The sequence below is a fragment of the Galeopterus variegatus genome, unplaced genomic scaffold (assembly GCF_000696425.1).
Source record: "Galeopterus variegatus unplaced genomic scaffold, G_variegatus-3.0.2 Scaffold2835, whole genome shotgun sequence".
NCBI lineage: Eukaryota > Metazoa > Chordata > Mammalia > Dermoptera > Cynocephalidae > Galeopterus > Galeopterus variegatus.
Window position 1 is genome coordinate 1 of NW_007728946.1, and position 18,979 is coordinate 18,979.

General features: G+C 49.4%; 2 protein-coding genes across 6 annotated transcripts in view; one reads left to right on the plus strand and one right to left on the minus strand.

Annotated features, from left to right (window-relative positions):
- Nucleotides 1-123: 123 nt before the first annotated feature.
- LOC103599056 (diacylglycerol kinase alpha-like) lies at nucleotides 124-11,403 on the minus strand (the record flags this gene model as incomplete). The annotated part of the gene is made up of 17 exons (XM_008583145.1): nucleotides 11,316-11,403; nucleotides 6,346-6,490; nucleotides 5,639-5,712; nucleotides 5,175-5,304; nucleotides 4,849-4,923; nucleotides 4,168-4,217; nucleotides 3,740-3,814; nucleotides 3,431-3,550; nucleotides 3,204-3,318; nucleotides 2,554-2,642; nucleotides 2,296-2,415; nucleotides 2,026-2,124; nucleotides 1,753-1,836; nucleotides 1,421-1,494; nucleotides 1,162-1,236; nucleotides 305-390; nucleotides 124-213 (listed from the first exon to the last, which is right to left on the minus strand). Coding segments are annotated over exons 2-17 (1,420 nt in total), but the record flags the coding sequence as incomplete, so codon positions are not given.
- Nucleotides 11,404-15,097: 3,694 nt separating this feature from the next.
- Nucleotides 15,098-18,979, plus strand: part of WIBG (within bgcn homolog (Drosophila)) — a 17,057-nt gene continuing 13,175 nt past the window's right edge. For 2 of the 5 annotated variants that reach the window (XM_008583121.1, XM_008583120.1), the window contains exon 1: nucleotides 15,098-15,361. Coding sequence is in view for 3 of the 5 variants with exons in the window: in XM_008583120.1 (XP_008581342.1) it covers nucleotides 15,200-15,361 (162 nt within the window). In the remaining 2 variants the exon portion in view is untranslated. Of the gene's footprint in view, nucleotides 15,362-15,826; nucleotides 15,877-18,979 lie in introns of those variants that run through there. The other 3 variants (XM_008583124.1, XM_008583125.1, XM_008583122.1) reach the window with 3 other exon arrangements.

Below are 18,979 nucleotides of genomic sequence, written 5' to 3' on the forward strand. Positions count from 1 at the left end.
GAACCTGTGGCCTTGGTGTTATCAGCACCGCACTCTCCCGAGTGAGCCACAGGCCGGTCCCTACAAGGCTGAGTTCTAACCAACTGAGCCAACCAGCCAGCCCACCAATTTCTAACCACTTACCTCCTCCCCATCTTAGGCAACGAGCCAGATCATTTCCAGTGCCCAGGGGCAACACAGCAACAGGAGGCACAAAAGGCAAGCTGGCTTTGTCTGGGGAGGCAGGTGAAGAGAAGGATGGAGGGAGGCAGGTCTGGAAGACCACTGCCCCAGTGTCTTGCCCAGGGCTTCTCCCTGCACTGACCAATTGCCTCTAGAATCCAGCCTACTGTGCCATCTCCACCACACACCAAAATCCGACTATCAGGAACATCTTTGAAGAATTTGAGCCTGCGACAAAAGAAGAGAGAGAAGATGAAGAAGGATGACAAGACCGAGGCTACATAACTCCTAGACAGGCAGATTACTTCTTGTCTCTCATTCCTATGACTCTCTTCACCTTTTTTTTTTTTTTTTTTTTTAAAAAAAGATGACCGGTAAGGGAAGGGGATCTTAACCCTTGACTTGGTGTTGTCAGCACCACGCTCAGCCAGTGAGCGACCCGGCCATCCCTATATGGGGTCCGAACCCATGGCCTTGGTGTTATTAGCACCGCACTCTACCGAGTGAGCCACGGGCCGGCCCCAACTCTCTTCACCTTTGTCAAAAGACTTGGGTCAGGGCCGGCCCGTGGCTCACTCGGGAGAGTGCGGTGCTGATAACACCAAGGCCTCGGGTTCGGATCCCACATAGGGATGGCCGGTTCGCCCACTGGCTGAGTGTGGTGCTGACAACACCAAGTCAAGGGTTAAGATCCCCTTACCAGTCATCTTTAGGAAAAAAAAAAAAAAAAAAAAAAGACTTGGGTCAAAAGGGCAGAGAAGAGGACAGAGGAGAAAGTTATAGCCACTCTTCAATGGTTAAGGAAAAATTGGTATCTTCATCCTTTGAGAGCAGGACAAAGATGGGTCAGAGAGCTCAGAGGATGGCATAACCAGTGACCTTAGGGAGAGAAGCCCTCTGAATTCTCGCCTCTTGGGGTCATATAGCCTTCCTCTCCCAACATGCATAGATACACAGACACAGAAAAACACTGTGATACTGCCCCTAACCTAAACTCACCCTGGCTCAGGAGCATCCTTTTGGAGGTTAAACACTTGTCGAGGGTTTAGTATATACTGGAATTTCCAAAGCACCCTGTGTGAAGGAAAAAGGAAAGCTCATGGTGGGGGTGAGGGGAGGGTTATATTCTGTATCCCACCCTCTTGAAGTTCTTCCTCCTTGAGGCATGCCTCCTCCATATACACACATTCCCTTCCTCCCTCCAAGATCTGTAGGCCCTCCGTCTCCATCTTAGAAGACCCAGTATCTCTCTCCTCACCTCTGCCCCTGCTTCCCGCCACTCTTAGGATTGACGAAGACTAGAAGTGGGTGGGTGTTAGGAACAGGGTCAATCTGCATTTTGGGAAGAAAATAAGAATAAGGAAAGCAGATTTTTGTCAGGGTTAAGATGGGCCCTGGAGCCAGAGGCAGAGGGCCGGCATTCCATCAAGATGCTTTCCCCTCCCTCCACTTTTCACTGCCCTCCCCTACCAGGATGGAGCTTCTAAAGATCAGGCACCACCCCCAGGCTTTCCCACTTCATTTCCTCCCTTGAGGGCTCCAGTGAAGAATCAGCTACCATCATGAAGCCCAAGCCCCTCAGCCCTGTACCCGCAGAGCCTCAGAGGTGCTCAAATTTAAATCATCCATGGTCTTCTGATTTGATTTGCTAGTTTTACGATCCTGTCCAGAGGCCTGGAAGGAGAACAAAACAGAGGGAAGGAAAACTGGATTGTGTGCAAATCCCCAAACACGAGTCTAACCTGAATCCTAAAAGTATAGGCTCCCTGTTCTAAAAGTCATTCTGTGTGTCTGTCGGTGTGTGTGGGGGGGAAATCAGAAAGGCACTCCTGTCCCCTCCCAGCTGCTGCCTGAGGGTCTCACCAGGACGCTGGGATAGATTGAAGACGGAGGCAGGATGTGATCACGGAGCAGCCCACAGTCGCACTCATGGCCCATGGCTTTCAAGCAGTCATCGTGGATCTGAAAGACAAGGTGAACACAGAGAGATCATGTAGGTGACCCTGCCTCAACGTGGAGGTCTGGACTGGAAAGAGAGCTGTTGGGAACAGGGGCAATTGTGGCTGTAAGGGAGACCTGGCCAGGGAGAAAGGGCCCTCACGCATAGCCTGGAGGGAAAACTCCTGAACTGACCTCTAGGTGGCACCATACACAATGCAACCCGGTTAGGCTGTGGTAGGTCCGGATTTTTTTCTGACAGCGATCGCAGCGGCCGGACTCACAGCCTCCTCGAACCCACACATGTGATTGAACCTTAGGGAGAAAGGCAGTCCCATGTCTGGGAGGGTCTCGGCAGTGACTGGGGGAAGGAGGGGCTGAAGGCAGCAATGGGCCAAGGGTCAGGGCCAGGGCGCGGGTGGTGATGGGGTGGGGGAGTGTGAGGTCACTCACACCAATGTCCTTCCGAGACTTGGCATAGGTGCTGACTTCACAAGGCATGGCCTTCATGGCACACTGGTCGTGAACAGTGTACTTACAGACTGAGGGGAGAGGGAAGGTCAGAGCCTTAGCTGCAGCTCCTCCCCCTATTTCCTCCTTACCTGGGGGCGAGGCAGGATCACTTACTGGAGCAAGACATATAAACCCTTGCTGTGACGGTGTGGCAGAGGATTAAAGTTTGGGGTACGGGCTCAACTCCAAGAACTGTGTCTTTTCCTCACTCTTCCTCCTAAAAGGGCAACTGCTGCCCCATGTCTGTCCCCACATCATCCACGTGCCAGGCAGGAACTGAGTTGGATGATGCATGGGACACCCAGATATAACAAAAATAATAATAAATAATATTTATTGCATTTTTAAGTATGTGCACACACCGTGTGAAGCACTTTTCTTGCATCAACTTATTTAATGCCCACAATTACCTCATTTTCAGTTGAGGAAACTAAGGCATAAGGAAGTTATGTGGCTTTCCCCCTGTTACATAACTAGTCAGTGGCAGAGCCCAGGATTCAAACCCAGGTCTCCCTAAGTTCAGAACGCCAGGCTCCCACAGACAGCTGGGCTGTCCCTCTTCTCCCACACTCCCAGGTCCCCTCACTCACGGTTACAGCTTAGCCCCTGTTTGCCAAGACCAATGCTTGACTCGCACAGGTTGCAGTAGACTGGTCTGGGGAACCTCTTGGGTCTCCACATGTGCTGCCCATCATCCTTCAGAGTCTGGAGGGCACAGCAGATACTAGGGAGGGTCTAAGCCCTTAGAAGACCAACCTCTGGTGAGCACAACCCAAGGCAGCTATCTTACTCAAACTCACAAGTCTCTCCTACTTACCATTTCCAGGCCCAACAGCACTAGCAGTGGTACGGTGGTGGCCCCAGCCCGGACCCACTCAGCTAGGGAGACAGAGCCGCTGCCATCATAGTCAATTTCTTTCATCATCTCCTGAAGAATCTGATCAGAGAGTGGGGAGGGACTTTTGGTATGAGTGGTCTCAAAACCTCTCCACGTCTCTTAGGGTACCCAGCCCAGCTATCCTAGCTGAGGGGACCAGGCTGCCTGTCAGAGACATGGTAAGGCAGATGCAGGAGTCACCAGGGAAGAATGTGCAAGAAGGGAAAAAATGAAGGAAGGACTACCTACCGGCTTCAGCTCAGATACATCCCAATCCATGTATTCAGCCACTCGCATCATTTGTAGGATGATTTTGTCCACTTCCTGGGGCAAAGAGGATAAGAGCCACAGCCATATTCACTCACTACCACCATCCAAACTCTTCTCCAGAAATCAGGGTTCCCGGATTTCACCCCCAGACCCACCTCTAACTCTCAGGTGCCTCTGCCAAGTAAATGAATGTGTTTGCATCTTTGCAAGGCAGCCCCCAATTCATGTTTCCAACCTTCTCTTTTAGAGGTCAAGAGTTTGGCACCTACTCCCAAATTTAGCCCTAAAGGACTCAACCTCTCCCTCTAGCGTCCTCTGCTTCTTAAGACCCTGGAAGAGTTGGGGTAGGAGGTCACAGACAAACAGATTCATACTCCCTTGCCCAGCACACAGGTTCCCCAACTCACTGAGCTGTCGAGGATCCCATTTCTGTCCGTGTCGTACAGCTTGAAGGTGACTGTGGGGTGTTTTAGGGGGGCCAGGGTCAGTTTGTGAGTGATACCCAAAGAATTCATACCAGAATACAGGAGAAACAAAGATAGGGAAAGAGCTTTTGGGTGAAGAGCCTAGAGCTTGGGATGGGACCAAGAAAGGAAACAAAAAGGGAGGGAAACAGGCATGGATTCCACCCTCGGTGAATCTGATAGGGAAGACAGCACATATTCTCACATCCCAAGAACGTCCCACGCCACCTACATGAGAATGTACAAGACAGGGGAACTGGGGTGACTATGGTAGATGGCATTAGATATAAGTAGTCTGGGGGGACAGAAGAAATAGGCCCATTCTCTGGCCCCAATTTATCTAGCTCTGTCAGCCCTTAAAAATCCTGAAAGAACAAGGTAAGGGGGCCGAGCCCGTGGCGCACTCGGGAGAGTGCGGCGCTGTGATCGCAGCAGTGCTCCCGCTGCGGGTTCGGATCCTATATAGGGATGACCGGTGCGCTCCCAGCGCTCACTGGCTGAGCGCGGTGCAGCCGGTCTCAAAAAGGACAAAAAAAAAAGAACGAGGTAAGGGGGTAAGGGAGGCTGGGGAACACCTCCTTCTCACTTCACCTCCTCCTCCCCCAATACAGAATGGCAACTCACATTCTAGCTTGTCTTCTGGTCGGCCACCCTCCAGAAGGGAAAAGTAGCAGGAGACATCACTAAGACACACCACATCTGGTTAAAAATAGTACAGCAGATCTGATGTCAGGACACCCTCCACTCTGGCTCTTCTCTTCTCCTTTGTTTGTTCCAACTCTCCCCTTTAACTTTCCCTACTCTAGCTCCTAGACCAGCCTGACCACCCTCCACAGTCTCTCCCCCAAAATGCCCACAATATGTGACTCAATTCAACTCTCATGCCCAAACCCACACTAATCTGACTTTTCATTTGGAGGCCCAGCCCACTCCTAACTGCTATACCATACCTTTTCTCACAGTCTCATCTGAATGATCAGTCTGGAAGGATTGAAACAGTGCCCGGCTTAGGTGACTGGGAATATTATCCACTTCCAGATAGATTTTCAGGAATTGCTGGAATCCTTCATACCCGACAGCCTATGATGAGAGTGACCATTACCCTGGGGAGTCTGCAGGGTGGGAGCTGGGTACTGAAGAATTGAGAATAGCGGGGACAGAGACTGTAAGTACAAAGCTGAGAAGCAGCTGAGGCAGGAGTATAGTTTCTTGCACCAAGTCCTGAGTTAATAGAATCTCTTGTTTTGTCCTAAAGCAATGGCTGCAGTGACAATGGATACTGATTTATCCATACTGATACTGATAGTGAAGGTTGGGCCCAGAATAATCCATGGAAGCTGGGGGATCCCAATGGAGTAGCAAAAACAAGATGGAAGGAGTTGGTCAAGAAGAGAATTTCCCAGCTGCCACTCACATCTCCTTGGAGATATTTAGCCATCTCACCATCCTCGAAGAGCTTTAGGACATCACTGACTTTTTTGGTAGAGTCTAGGGTGCGAAGAGAGTAAAAGCAGAACATTAGTCCAGCTTGGCTCTCTGTGCCTTCTGCCAGAGTCCCACCCAGACATCCAGCAGGAAAAAAATATTTAAATGAGATGAAGAAAGAAGAAATTCCAAGAAGAAACACAGAAATACAGAATGGAAAACATTTCAGATCCTCCAGTGTGGTACCACTATTTACTCCTTTTAAAAAAAAAAAAAAAAGATGACCGGTAAGGGGATCTTAACCCTTGACTTGGTGTTGTCAGCACCACACTCTCCCAAGTGAGCGAACCAGCCATCCCTATATGGGATCCGAACCCGGGGCCTTGGTGTTATCAGCACCACACTTTCCCGAGTGAGCCACGGGCTGGCCCTTACTCCTTTTCTTTGAGACCTGGAGCCAGCTGTCAAGGTACAGAGAAGGTTGGTAGAGAGCTCAGACCTCAGGCATATCCCCATGTCCCTCTCCTCCCTTTTCCAGTCATAGGAACAGACTGGCTCAAGACCACTGGGGGAACTGGGGGAAATGTGGGGTGGGGGGAACTGGGGGAAGTGTGTGTGTGTGTGTGTGTGATGAGAAGGAGGAGGGAGTCCCCGGGGTAGGGTCTCCAGAACTGGAGGGCTGGGAGGAAGACTCACATTCCATGTATTTTTGCAACTGGGCAAAATCACTGGGGCTTATTAGGCCCCTCTCCTTGGCCATCTTTCTGTTTTTCTTAAGGATGGCCACAAAGAGAGCGTCGTAGTAATACTTCCGGTGCTTGGATCTCTGCAGAGGGTAGACCTGGAGGAAGATGACAAGAGCTTGCCGTGGGAAGAGCCAGCTGTCTGCATCTCTTTCCTTCTGTCTGCTCCATTCAGTCTCTACTCCCACTATTCTTTCTCTCTTTTTAAATTTCTTTTTCTTTTGTCAAAGACAAGGATAAGTGAACCCAGTATTATTTCTGTTCTTTCCTTGTCTCTGAGTCCCTCCCTAAATCTCTTCCTTTCCCTGTGTCCCTCTCTCCTGTGTCTCTGCTCTCCCTGACAGTGTCTGCCTTCTGTCTCTGTTTTCTCTGACTCATCTCTGACTTTCTCTCCTCCATTTCTGGATCCTTTTCTGCCCTCTGACTTCTCACCCATTCTGTCTTGATTCATCTGACCACCTCCTCCTCTACCCCGGCTTTCACAGTCTGTATATGTTTCTGTGAGTGTCCCTCGCCTGTTTCTGCGTCTTCTCCTGCTACCCTCAATCTCTGCAGTCTCTCCCATCTCGGGTCCCCGCAGTCTCAGCCCTCCGGTGCTGCTTACTGCTTTAGCGCGCCTCCCGGGCCACGACCCCATCTTGCTCCGCCTCCAGCCCCAGCCCGCAGCGCCGCTTAGCCACCTACTCCCCGAGCCACCCACGCCCCGCAACGACCTCTAGCGCTTCTGACGCGCGACACACAACCAGCTCTGGCCGGGTCCCTATCCCCGGCCCCGGTTTGCTTGCGGAGCTCCACTGGGGAAGGGCGGGGGACCCAGGCGCGCGGGGTGGGGAGGAGGTGGGGGAGGAAGGCTCTGGGCACCCGCCTGGTTTCCCAGTGCCGGGCGGGTGGAGCAGAGTGCCGGAGTCTGGGATGCCGGGGTCTTCCTTCCACCCTACTAGGTTAGAAGTGTTTAGGGAGCCCCAACTTTCGGCTATCGGACCCAGGGACCAAAGAGGAGCTATCACATCACGTGGATACTGCCGACCACTGGCCTAGAGACCAAGTCACCGAGGTTAACTTGCCTGGATGATTCAATAACAATAATAACTATAATATACTTACTTTAGTACAGTACAGCACAGTTTGGGAGTCAAACAGAACTAGGACCAGTCATATCTGGGTTCCATTCTTAGCTCTGTTACCACTGTTACTTTACAAGTTACATATGTAAAATGGAGAGAATGATACCTATCTTTCACAGTTATAGGGCTTAAGTAAAGTAATAGATGAAAAGTGCCTAGCATATATGCCTGGCGTATAGGAGGCCTAAAGAAATGGTAGTTATTATTGTATTAACAATTAAAATCAAATCCTGCAAGACAGGAAATTATTGGTATAGCAATTCTACAGATGAAGAAACTGGACCCAAAAAAGAGAGAGGGGAAGAAAGACACTGGAGCTCAGAGAGGCTGTGACTTCTTAGGCAGCTGATAAGTGGAAAAGCCGAGGCTCCAGCCAACTCCTTGCCTCAACTGAAATGTCAGCTCCTCCAAGAGACCTTCCCTAATCACTCCATCTGAAAGTAGCCCCCCTCCGTTGGACAGTACTCTCCTTTTTTGCTTCACAGAACTTATCAAAAGTAGAAATTATCTTCCTTATTTATTTGCTTCTTTTTTTATCGTTTGTCCTCCACCAAAATGTAAGTCCCATAAGGGCAGGAACTTCTCAATTTTGTTCACCATTGGATCTCCAGTATCTAAAACAGTGCCCAGGATGTAATGGGTGCTCAATATTCGTTGTACAAATGTTGTGTACAGCTGGGGAGTCATATTTTGGGACTATTAATCCAAGTATGGTTAAATGGGATGCCAGAGTGTCATGGTGGACTATGAGATAATTTGGAACACATATGGTAGGTGCTAAATAAATATTTGTTAAATAATGAATGATGCTAAAAAGCATTTATTGAGGTGCTCCATCAAATATTCTGACCTCCATCAACTCATTAGGGCTTGTTGGGTCAGGCTCAGGGAGACAGAGCCAACAAGAATAACCCAGCTCCTTTCCTTTCTGATGGTGCAAGAACCTTCTTTGCAGCCTGTCCTTGGGATATCTGTGCTGTCTACCTCTATGCAGCACACCATTCCTGTTCTAGGGGCTCTCTGGGAACATTTAGAAGGAAGTTCTGAGACACTGACATCCTGGAGAAAGGACTCTGCCCATCTGGCCCTTTTCAATGACTATAATCTAACTCCAACTTCTGCTGCCAACAGATCTAATGAATATATAACAGTCTTATGGCTAATGGGGCCTGTATGGCTTAATTACCCTCTCTGATTACCCTCTAGGGATTCTTAGATAACACCAAAGTTCTAGGAAATGTAATCTGAGGGAGAAAGTGACAGGGAAAGAGCAAACAAAGAATGACGAAAAAGACAGAGGGCAGGACACCTCCCCTGTCTTTCTTTTCACAATAACCCTACTCTTTTTTGCCCCTTCCTAGCTCCCCAGGTCTTAAACTTGGAGAAGTAGTAGAGTATATAGTATATAGAGGTTAAGAGAATGGACTTTCTTATTAGACAGTCATGGATTAGACTCCTAGCCCTTATATGGTCATTTCACTTCCCTGAACTTCAGTTTTTTCATTGTTAAAATTGGTACCTATAGAAATCAGTCACAATGTGGGGATTAAATAAGATAATATGTGCAATATACTTAGCAAACTGCATGGCACAGAGTAAGAACTCAATGAACATTAGCTATTGGTTAAATGTGTCACCCAAAAGTTCACGTACTGGAAACTTGATCTCCACTGTAACAGTGTTAAGAGGGTGGGAAATCCAATTATGGTATTTGAAAGGTGAGGCCTTTAAGATGTCAATAGATTTCAAGGACCTTGCCCTAGTGAATGAACAATCCATTACTCCATGGAGTAATGGGTTGATGGTTTAATGGGTGGTCATGGGTGTGGTTCTGACGGCTTTATAAAGACAGCGATTGAGACTTAATTCTCTCTTGCTCAGCTCATTTCTCTCCCCACAGTGAAACCCTGAGTTGCTGTGGAGAGTCACCACCAAGAACAAGGCCCTCACCAGATGTGCCCCCGGACTGTAGACTTCCTAGCTTCCCAAACTGTAAGAAATTAATTTCATTTCTTTATACATTACTCAGTTTCAGGTATTCTGTTATAAGCAACAGAAATGGGCTAATACAGCTATTATCATTCTTATACAAGGGTGGTACCTAGAAAAACATATCTGGAGATTAGGAAAAATGGTATCTTTGAGCCAGGAAGGCATAAATTCTAGGGACTCCCAGCAACAGTGAAGCCCAGTTGGACACCTTCCCTTCCTGTTATATATGTCAGATGCAGACATGTAGTATCAGGCTCCTGCTCTTTGACTCTGGGAGGATGATGAGGTGGCTAGAAACTAGACTGTCAGGGTACAAGGACATCCCTTGGCTGGGACCTTGGACATAAGGGCTGCTGGGATAGTTCAGTTGGACTCCTGACTTCTCTCATTGAAAGTGTGGCTGCCCCTGGAGCTGAAGGGCAGCAAACTGCAGGATCCTGGGGACTTAAAGACCTGGAACAAGTCCAATTTTGTCCTCCAACTCCATCCGAACCCTGAGGCTATAACCTGGACTAGTCCAGGCGAATGCCAGGGCTGGGAAGGTGAGGTCTGCTCCCTGCCCCGCCTGCCAGCTATTTGTGACTCATTCTTCCTTTCCCTCCTCTGGTTTCCCTGCCAGCCCCTACCAACTTGGGGTGAGAAAGGAAGAGGTTGACTTGGAGGCAGAGAATCCTAGAACATCCTCAGAGCTGGGAGTCGCCAACTCATATTTTACACAGGAGGAAACTGAGGCCCAGAGAGAGAGTGACTCTCTCAGGGTCACATCCAGACTTGACTTGAGACACCCTGTCCTTAGCCATTCCACTAAATCTTAGTGCCTCTAGTTCTCTAGATTTAATTTTAAACACCAAATACTAAAATTGCTGGTAACCAAAAGATAAATATTATTTCCAAAGCCAGTGCTAACATTTAAAGTTTCCTTTTTCACTTCAGCATTCATTGCTGACATTCCAAATCATGTAAGTTGACGATTACTCAAGAATTAGCTATGCCCCCAGAACATTCAAGCTGTCCAGCAAGAAACCCCAAGGAGTAGGCCCAGGCCTGGTTACCTGGACTTCTGACTCCCTTAACAACACCAGGAGTGTATCTTCTTTCCCAGGACTGAGGGAGGGTCTATTCTTCCTTGCCCCTGAGAGGGAATCATTTGGCTTGAAGCCTCAAAATTCATTAAACCTCCAGAGACATCGCAGATTGTAGTGTTGCCTGGTAAAGGGGGTGGTATGTGTGTGTGCCTGTGTGTGTGTGGAGGGTGTCATTGCGTAGTACAGGAGGAAGTTACAATGTTGGCATGGTTGGGGGATGTGGGCTTGTATGTTCTGAGGCTGAGAGATGCCCAATAACATTTGCATTTCCTCCTCATTAAAGCTCATTTCTCCTATTTAAAGTTGAAAAGTGGGACTCAGACCTAGACATTTTCAGAAACTTCCCAGTGACAGGTGTGGAAAGGATAGGGTGGGAAGTTGGGGACCAGGGGGCCAAAGAACACTTCTCCACCCATGCGGCACTGCGGAGATTCCAAAAGGGACTCCGAGTCGGGTCATTGGGAACCGAGCTTGTCCATCCCTCCGAGTGAGCGGGAGGTATGGAGGGGAAGGTCTGGGGAAATGCTGCCTGGTTCTGGCCCAGCTCTCCCGCCGCCCCCTGCGTCCCGGCGCAAACCCTTCTAGCTACCCGCTCCAGCTGTCACGCTTCCTCCTTCCCGACCCAGCAGCCCTAACCCAGCCCGTGGGGCGTCCCCTCCCGCGGCCCCCGACTGCTCCCATGGGGGAGAGTGGGAGGCGGCGGAGCCTTGTGGGGTCTCTACCTTGCCGGGGTAGGGCGCGCGGTCGGAGCTGAAGCGCCGGCACTGGACCTGGAACCCGGGCTGGGCTGGAGGGGACGGGCCAGGCAGACGCGGCAGTCGCGGGGCCGCCCCTCTCCTGACGACACAGCTGCCGGTAGCAGGATGCCTGGGTCCCCAGTTCCTACCACTAGGCCTCTGTCTCTCTCCCTTGCTCTACCAGCCTCACCACCATCTCTTTGCACCCAAACCTCCACCCTAGAATTAAAGAGAGGGTAGCAGGATGCCTGGGTCCCCAGTTCCTACCACTAGGCCTCTGTCTCTCTCCCTTGCTCTACCAGCCTCACCACCATCTCTTTGCACCCAAACCTCCACCCTAGAATTAAAGAGAGGGTAGCAGGATGCCTGGGTCCCCAGTTCCTACCACTAGGCCTCTGTCTCTCTCCCTTGCTCTACCAGCCTCACCACCATCTCTTTGCACCCAAACCTCCACCCTAGAATTAAAGAGAGGGTAGCAGGATGCCTGGGTCCCCAGTTCCTACCACTAGGCCTCTGTCTCTCTCCCTTGCTCTACCAGCCTCACCACCATCTCTTTGCACCCAAACCTCCACCCTAGAATTAAAGAGAGGGTAGCAGGATGCCTGGGTCCCCAGTTCCTACCACTAGGCCTCTGTCTCTCTCCCTTGCTCTACCAGCCTCACCACCATCTCTTTGCACCCAAACCTCCACCCTAGAATTAAAGAGAGGGTAGCAGGATGCCTGGGTCCCCAGTTCCTACCACTAGGCCTCTGTCTCTCTCCCTTGCTCTACCAGCCTCACCACCATCTGAGGCTGGTAGAGCAAGGGAGAGAGACAGAGGCCTAGTGGTAGGAACTGGGGACCCAGGCATCCTGCTACCTGGCCCCACCCCAACTCCTACCTAGCTCCCTCCTACCCTTCACTGAAGTAGGGCAGAGGAACAAAGCCTTGGGTTCCTGGAATTGTCGCTCATACACCTGGGAGTGGAAAAGAGGGGGAGGGGAGACCTCTGACTGGAAGGGTATAGGTATGTGTTGTGTGTATATGTACACACATACTCTACACATATACACATAATATATACATATTTTTGGTGGGTAAAGCCCTGGCCAAAAGTAGGGGGTGAAAGGAGATCCTTTCCGCTTCGGCCTTTAAACTGTTCTGAAGTTGTCAAGGCTCTTGGGGCAGCATGGATGGTGGTGAGGCTGGTAGAGCAAGGGAGAGAGACAGAGGCCTAGTGGTAGGAACTGGGGACCCAGGCATCCTGCTACCTGGCCCCACCCCAACTCCTGCCTAGCTCCCTCCTACCCTTCACTGAAGTAGGGCAGAGGAACAAAGCCTTGGGTTCCTGGAATTGTCCCTCATACACCTGGGAGTGGAAAAGAGGGGGAGGGGAGACCTCTGACTGGAAGGGTATAGGTATGTGTATGTGTTGTGTGTATATGTACACACATACTCTACACATATACACATAATATATACATATTTTTGGTGGGGGTTGGAGAGGAAAGGGAATGAATACACGAGGCCCTCTAGTGGAAACAGAGGGATCTAAGCGGTTCTTTATTCAAGACAAGTTTGTTGGAAGACACTCCTCCACTTTTACCAAAAATATTCCTGCAGAGTAATAAGGTTTAGGAGTATTGTTGTTGCATCTTAATTAGAGAGCTGGAGCAGGTGTTGGAGAGGGTCTGTTTCTCTACTCCTGTGTCCCCTCCAGGTCTCACCCTCTGATCACCAATCTTAAAAAAATAAGGGCCCTGCCACTCCCCATCCTTCATTCTTACACTATTTTCTTCACCGTTAGCAAAGCTTCCTCTTCCCCTCCTATATGAACTCCTCAGTCATAATCAACACTTTTTTTTTTTTTTTTGAAAAAAGATGACCGGTAAGGGGATCTTAACCCTTGACTTGGAGTTGTCAGCACCACGCTCAGCCAGCGAGCCAACCAGCCATCCCTATATGGGATCCGAACCCGGGGCCTTGGTGTTATCAGCACCGCACTCTCCCGAGTGAGCCACAGGCCGGCCCCATAATCAACACTTTTGAAGGCCTACTATATACCAGGTCCTGTACTTAGTTCTGCAGGACAGGCAAAGACAGCCCAGTTTAGGGACTGCACCGAAGAGTGGCTCGATGTGTGTGTAAAGCCTCCCTGCTCTGAACCACCCTAAACAAACACACAATATAAGTAAGAGTAGGTCCCTTAAGCCCTATTCTAATCAGTTTTCTGCCCTTGAACCCCTCATCTAGAAATCCTGGAATGAAACTAATCCTCAAGGCACTCAGCTTTCTTTACAAATAACACTTGAAGTGATACCACTCTATGTATAACCTGTGTTTCTCACCCCATCATCTTCATATATGTCCCTACATAAAGTTAAAGACACTCCTTTGAAGACATATTTTGGGACTTCAAACTGGGGTATGAGGCTATTTCTCTAATAAAGAATAAAGTGGACTCATTCTTACACTAGGTTTCTTTGTATCTTCTTTAGGATCTGTGCTTCATCATACCCCAAGTCAGTTACTGGTGGAGGTGGGGGAAGAAAGGCCAAGAAACATCTAAGGAGGAGGCGTCGAATGCCTACAGTTACAGGTGCTTATTTCTTTAATCAACCACATCATAAAAATCAGAAAGAAAGAAACCACAATGAACAAAGGGAAAGGAAAAAACAACAGCTACTCTCCCCAGCCTCTTTTTTCCCCTCTCTTCCTCCTCAGGGTGGAGGGGCCACATCCGGGGCCCAGGGCTGGGTACCAGGCTGGTCTACTAAACTGACAATTGAGTTTCACTTCCTGTCAAATCGGAGCTGGGCAGGATGTCTGAGGGTATGGTGGGGAGCCTAGTGAACAGGGACCACTTTAGGACTCCACCTTGCAGAAAGGTCCATTGAGCAGCCCATTTGGAAGCTGCAAAGACAACTCCTCAGGTAGTTCAGTCAAGACCAATGTATCTCACTAGTTCTTAGAGGCTTCATCCCACAGTCTCACTTCTTCTTATCCCTAGTAAAAAGGCTAAAGACAGGATGCTAGATGGGGCAGGACTGAAGTACAATTGGTAAAAGAGCAGGTGTTAAGGATAGCACTGTCAGAACACTTGCAATAACTGTATATTGTATGCAAATAGTTCTTAAATTAGTCTTTTTGAGACGTTCTGAGCTGGGCCTCTAGTGGAAGTCAAGGAGATGGAGAAGGCAAACTGGTCACAAGAAAACTTCTGAGGCTTAATTTGTCTTATAAAGGTCCTAGTCAGCCATTGCTCTGTTTTTTTGTTTTTTTGTTTTTTTTTTTTTTTTAGTGGGGGGCATTCTGCCTAGCGTTGGAGATAGTCACTAACATTTACCACCTCTCCTCCGTGTTTCCAGGGGTACTGATGGACATTAACCTAAGCCGAAGTGGGGGATATGAAGGAAGGTAAAAGGTTGATAAGGAAAAGCCAATATGGAGGTGGAGCAGGGAAGAGCCGACACCTGAGGAGAGGAACCTTCAACCAGCCCCACCCAGGCTGTAGGGGAACAAGTTTAACAGGATTTAGCCCTGGAGGAACAAAAGTTGCTGAAAGGAGCAGGGGAGGGTGTACATTTGGGTTTCTTTGAAGAATAGCAAGGGACAGGGCAGGGCAGGATTAGAAAGGGAGTGACCTTACGGCCCGGATTATTGGCGAGTTGCCCAGTTTTCCATCCCCAGCGCCCGGAGGCTTGGACGAGGTTAATGAGAATACTAACTGGGTCCGCCCAGAAGCCTTCACCCTGTTCTCCGATCCTGAGGCCCAGCCAGAGGAGGCTCCGGGGGTAGGAGGCTGGAGCAAAAAGTGACTTGCGCCCTCGTCACTTCGCTGCCGAATCCGCTGGGCAGCCCGCCCGATCCGGCCCGCCACCACCTCGGCCATGGAAACCGCCGGCAACCCTGAGGCTGCGGGGACAGGTGACCGACCCGCAGAGCCCTCCGCCTTGCACGCCTCTCTCGCGGGTCTCTCTATCCAGAGAGCTGAGCTGGGCGACCGAGGCCCATCGGCACGCGAATTCGACCTAGCCACCTCCTTAGAGAGGGTTAGTTGGGATCTTTCACTTGCCCCCAGTAACATTCGTGCGGCCCAGTGCGTTCCTGGAGTTTGCCTGCCCCATGTCACCAAGACGCCCTGGGACCTGGGTACAGGCCATAGCCTGCATATTCTTCCTTTCCTCATTTATCAGCCCCCTTTCCGGGTACGTCCTTTGCCCTCACAGGTACCGGACGTACGGAGTGCCTGGGATGAGAGGGACTGTGCCTCAAAACTTCTCTCGGCACCCAGAGGACTGTTTACACGTAGTAGGCGCTCAATAATGGTATCGGTGGCAGTAAAAGAGCCCACGGCTTTATTTTACTATTTCAGCTTCTCCTCTCCGCTTCCTCCTCCGCCTCCGCCCACGAAATAGTGCACTCTCCCTTTAAGACTAAAATGGTGGCTTGCTACGTTCAGGACTCCACTTCCGGTGGGGAGGGGGGCGGGACCCCAGCCCCCTCGCGCCGGAAGTGGTTTGCGTTTTCAAGATGGCGACTCCCTATGTAACTGACGAGACCGGCGGTGAGTGCGGGACGCGCGGAGCCGCTTCTTCCCGGGCTCACGGGGCAGGGGTTCGGACGTAGAAAGGGGCCTGTGCCCCGCCCATCCCGGGGCCCCTCCTTTGCCCCGCCCCCCGGACCGCCTTCCCCATTCATTCTCTCCTACGGGGTATCACCTGCGCCCCCTTCTGGTCTCGTGTTTGGGGGTCTTTGCTTCCGGTCACCCAAATCCTGGGGTCCTTCAATGCTGGTCCCTGCTCCAGGACCCTCACGAGCCCTTAGCTTTTCTCCAGCAGTTTGAACACCCATATTTCTTTTGGGTTCTCTAGCCATAGGAGCTCCTACACTCTCAGCTCCCTCTAATTCCTGCCTTCCTCCTCTTCCCCTCCCCCATCTCTTAGGTATACTTGCTCTCTTCCCTACCCCGGCCCTGTTTTCACTCTTTCTCTAAGCTGTATCTGCTGAAGATCTTCTCATTGCTACATAGTGCTTATTCCACTCTCCCTCATCTTCATTTGTTGGGTCACTGAGGTCCAGAGATGTGAGAGGAAGAGGAACCTAATTCAACTTTCAGCTTAAGTTTTCTCCTTGATGGCTCCACCCTTCTCCACCTTCTCCGGTGATGATGTTAGGGATTGAGGGGTTATACAGGAAGGTGTTTAGTGGCCTTTCTCCCAAACCCTTTAACAAGTTGATAAGAACCCACTGTTGCTTCTGGCTAGAGATGCTGAAGTGTCTGCTGTGTATGTGAGGTGTATGTGTTGGAAACAGAATCAAGGCTTTCTTTTCTTTCTTTTTTTTTTTTTTAAAAAAAGATGACGGGTAAGGGGATCTTAACCCCTGGCTTGGTGTTATCAGCACCATGCTCAGCCAGTGAGCCAACCGGCCATCCCTACATAGGATCCGAACCCGTGGATTTGGTGTCATCAGCACCGCACTTTCCCGAGTGAGCCACGGGCCGGCCCTAGAATCAAGGCTTTCATCATGGTTTTGTCGCATTCTAATTGTGTCATTTTTAGAAAAATGTACATAGTAATAATATCCACCGAATGATGATCAAATTATATGTGAAAGCAATTTGTAAAATACTGTGCAAGGTGTTTGTTTTTGTAGCCCTCATTGCGTGTGTCATCTTCTGTAGAAGTGACACTGTGTGTGATGTGGTACGCGCAATCTGCTTTAAAATGTGCTGTTTCTGCTTATTTTGCTGCTTTCCGTGTTCTTTCTACCTCAGCCTACCTATCTTATGGTACCTAATGACAACCCGGGTCTCTGCTCCTTCTCCCCACCCTCACATTTCAGGGTGGTACCATATCTTTCCTGCTGCTCTCTACCCAGCAGGTTCTTCTTTAACTAGCAACTTTTAAAGTGTGTTTTAAAAATGTCTTCTAGAACGTTTCTCTTTACTCTTAACTGTTTTCTTTATCCTAACTTAATGAAAATCCAGATATCACATCTCATCCTACCTTGCTACCAGGAGGTATTTTCTGTCCCGTATGACTATGGGAGAGAAGAAGGAATAGACTGCTTTTTACTTTCCTTTACTTCTTCCAGGTCATTGATCTACCACTGCAACTCTAATCTTTGTAGAAGATACTGCCATGCAATTATAGCAGTTTCTCTAAAACTTACTGCCCACAAGTACCCAGACCTCTCATGTCAAATTTTTTCTCCACTTTGTTTTTGCTATTGTTTTCAGTGTCTCCAGCACCTTTAGAATAATACTCTGATTTCATAGTTCTCAGCATGAGACCTTTGACTATCTTTCGTATTATTATTTTTTTTTTAAAAAGATGACTGGTAAGGGGATCTTAACCCTTGGCTTGGTGTTGTCAGCACCACGCTCAGCCAGTGAGCAAACCAGCCATCCCTATATGGGATCTGAACCCGGGGCCTTGGTGTTATCAGCACCGCACTCTCCCAAGTGAGCCACGGGCCGGCCCATCTTTTGTATTTTCAAACCAGCTGCACATTAGAATCCCTACAGTCTGGACCTTACCTATGACACTGCTTTCTTTTCAGGTGCTCCCCATCACTTTAGTTTCCTTACCAGTCACCTTTTTCGCTACCTCAAACCCACAGAATCAGCTTTTTGACCTCCTTAGGTTTTTTAGTTCTTTTTTTTTTTTTGTCAGCTGGCCAGTGTAGGGATCCAAACCCTTGACCTTGTTGTTATCAGCACCACACTCTACTAACTGAGCCTACAGGCTAGCCCTAGTTCTCTAGTTCTTTTTTTTTTTTTTTTTTAAAGATGACCGGTAAGGGGATCTTAACCCTTGACTTGTTGTTGTCAGCATCACACTCTCCCAAGTGAACCACAGGCCGGCCCCTTCTAGTTCTCTAGTTCTTAACCCTTCCCATTTCTTTGAGTCTACCAGTCCCTTATGGCTAGCTAGACCTCTATGACCAGCCACTTTGATACTATCTTCATTGCTTTCTTCATTCATTTTGATCATCTATACTAAGTAAGCACTTCTGTTATCTTTTTTTCCTTTGTTTTTTGGCACCTGGCCAGTATAAGGATCTGAACCCTTGACGTTGGTGTTACAACACAGCTGTCTAACCAAAATGAACTAACCCAAATAAGCTAACCAGCCAGCGCACTTCTGTTATCTTGAATCATACCTATCAACTAGTTTTCTTGTCTTCTGCTTCTAGGCCACAGAACATTGCTAGAGAAAAAGCACAGAAAAACTAGCAGGTTCAGTGTAATATAACTTGGTGTTAATTTCTGCCAAGATCACGGCTTCTCTCCAGTTCTTTTTTCCTGTTTTTCTTACATTCTTTCATGGCTATTTTCCTAAACTTTTCCAGCTCTCTGTAATCCTCCCTTTTAATTCTCTATCTTGTGGCAGATGACCTCACTTTCTTTTCCACTGAAAAATTAAGGCCTATCCTTTCTGTTTCTTTCCTGTTTACAGCCAGATTTCTTGAATATCAGGCCTACCAGTTCCATTTCCTCACTGCTTTCTTGTTTTTTAACTCTTTCCAGTCATTATTTCTAGCACCACCCTCCCTCCTCTAATGTCCCCCCCCCCCCCCCCCCCCCCCCCCCCCCCCCCCCCCCCCCCCCCCCCCCCCCCCCCCCCCCCCCCCCCCCCCCCCCCCCCCCCCCCCCCCCCCCC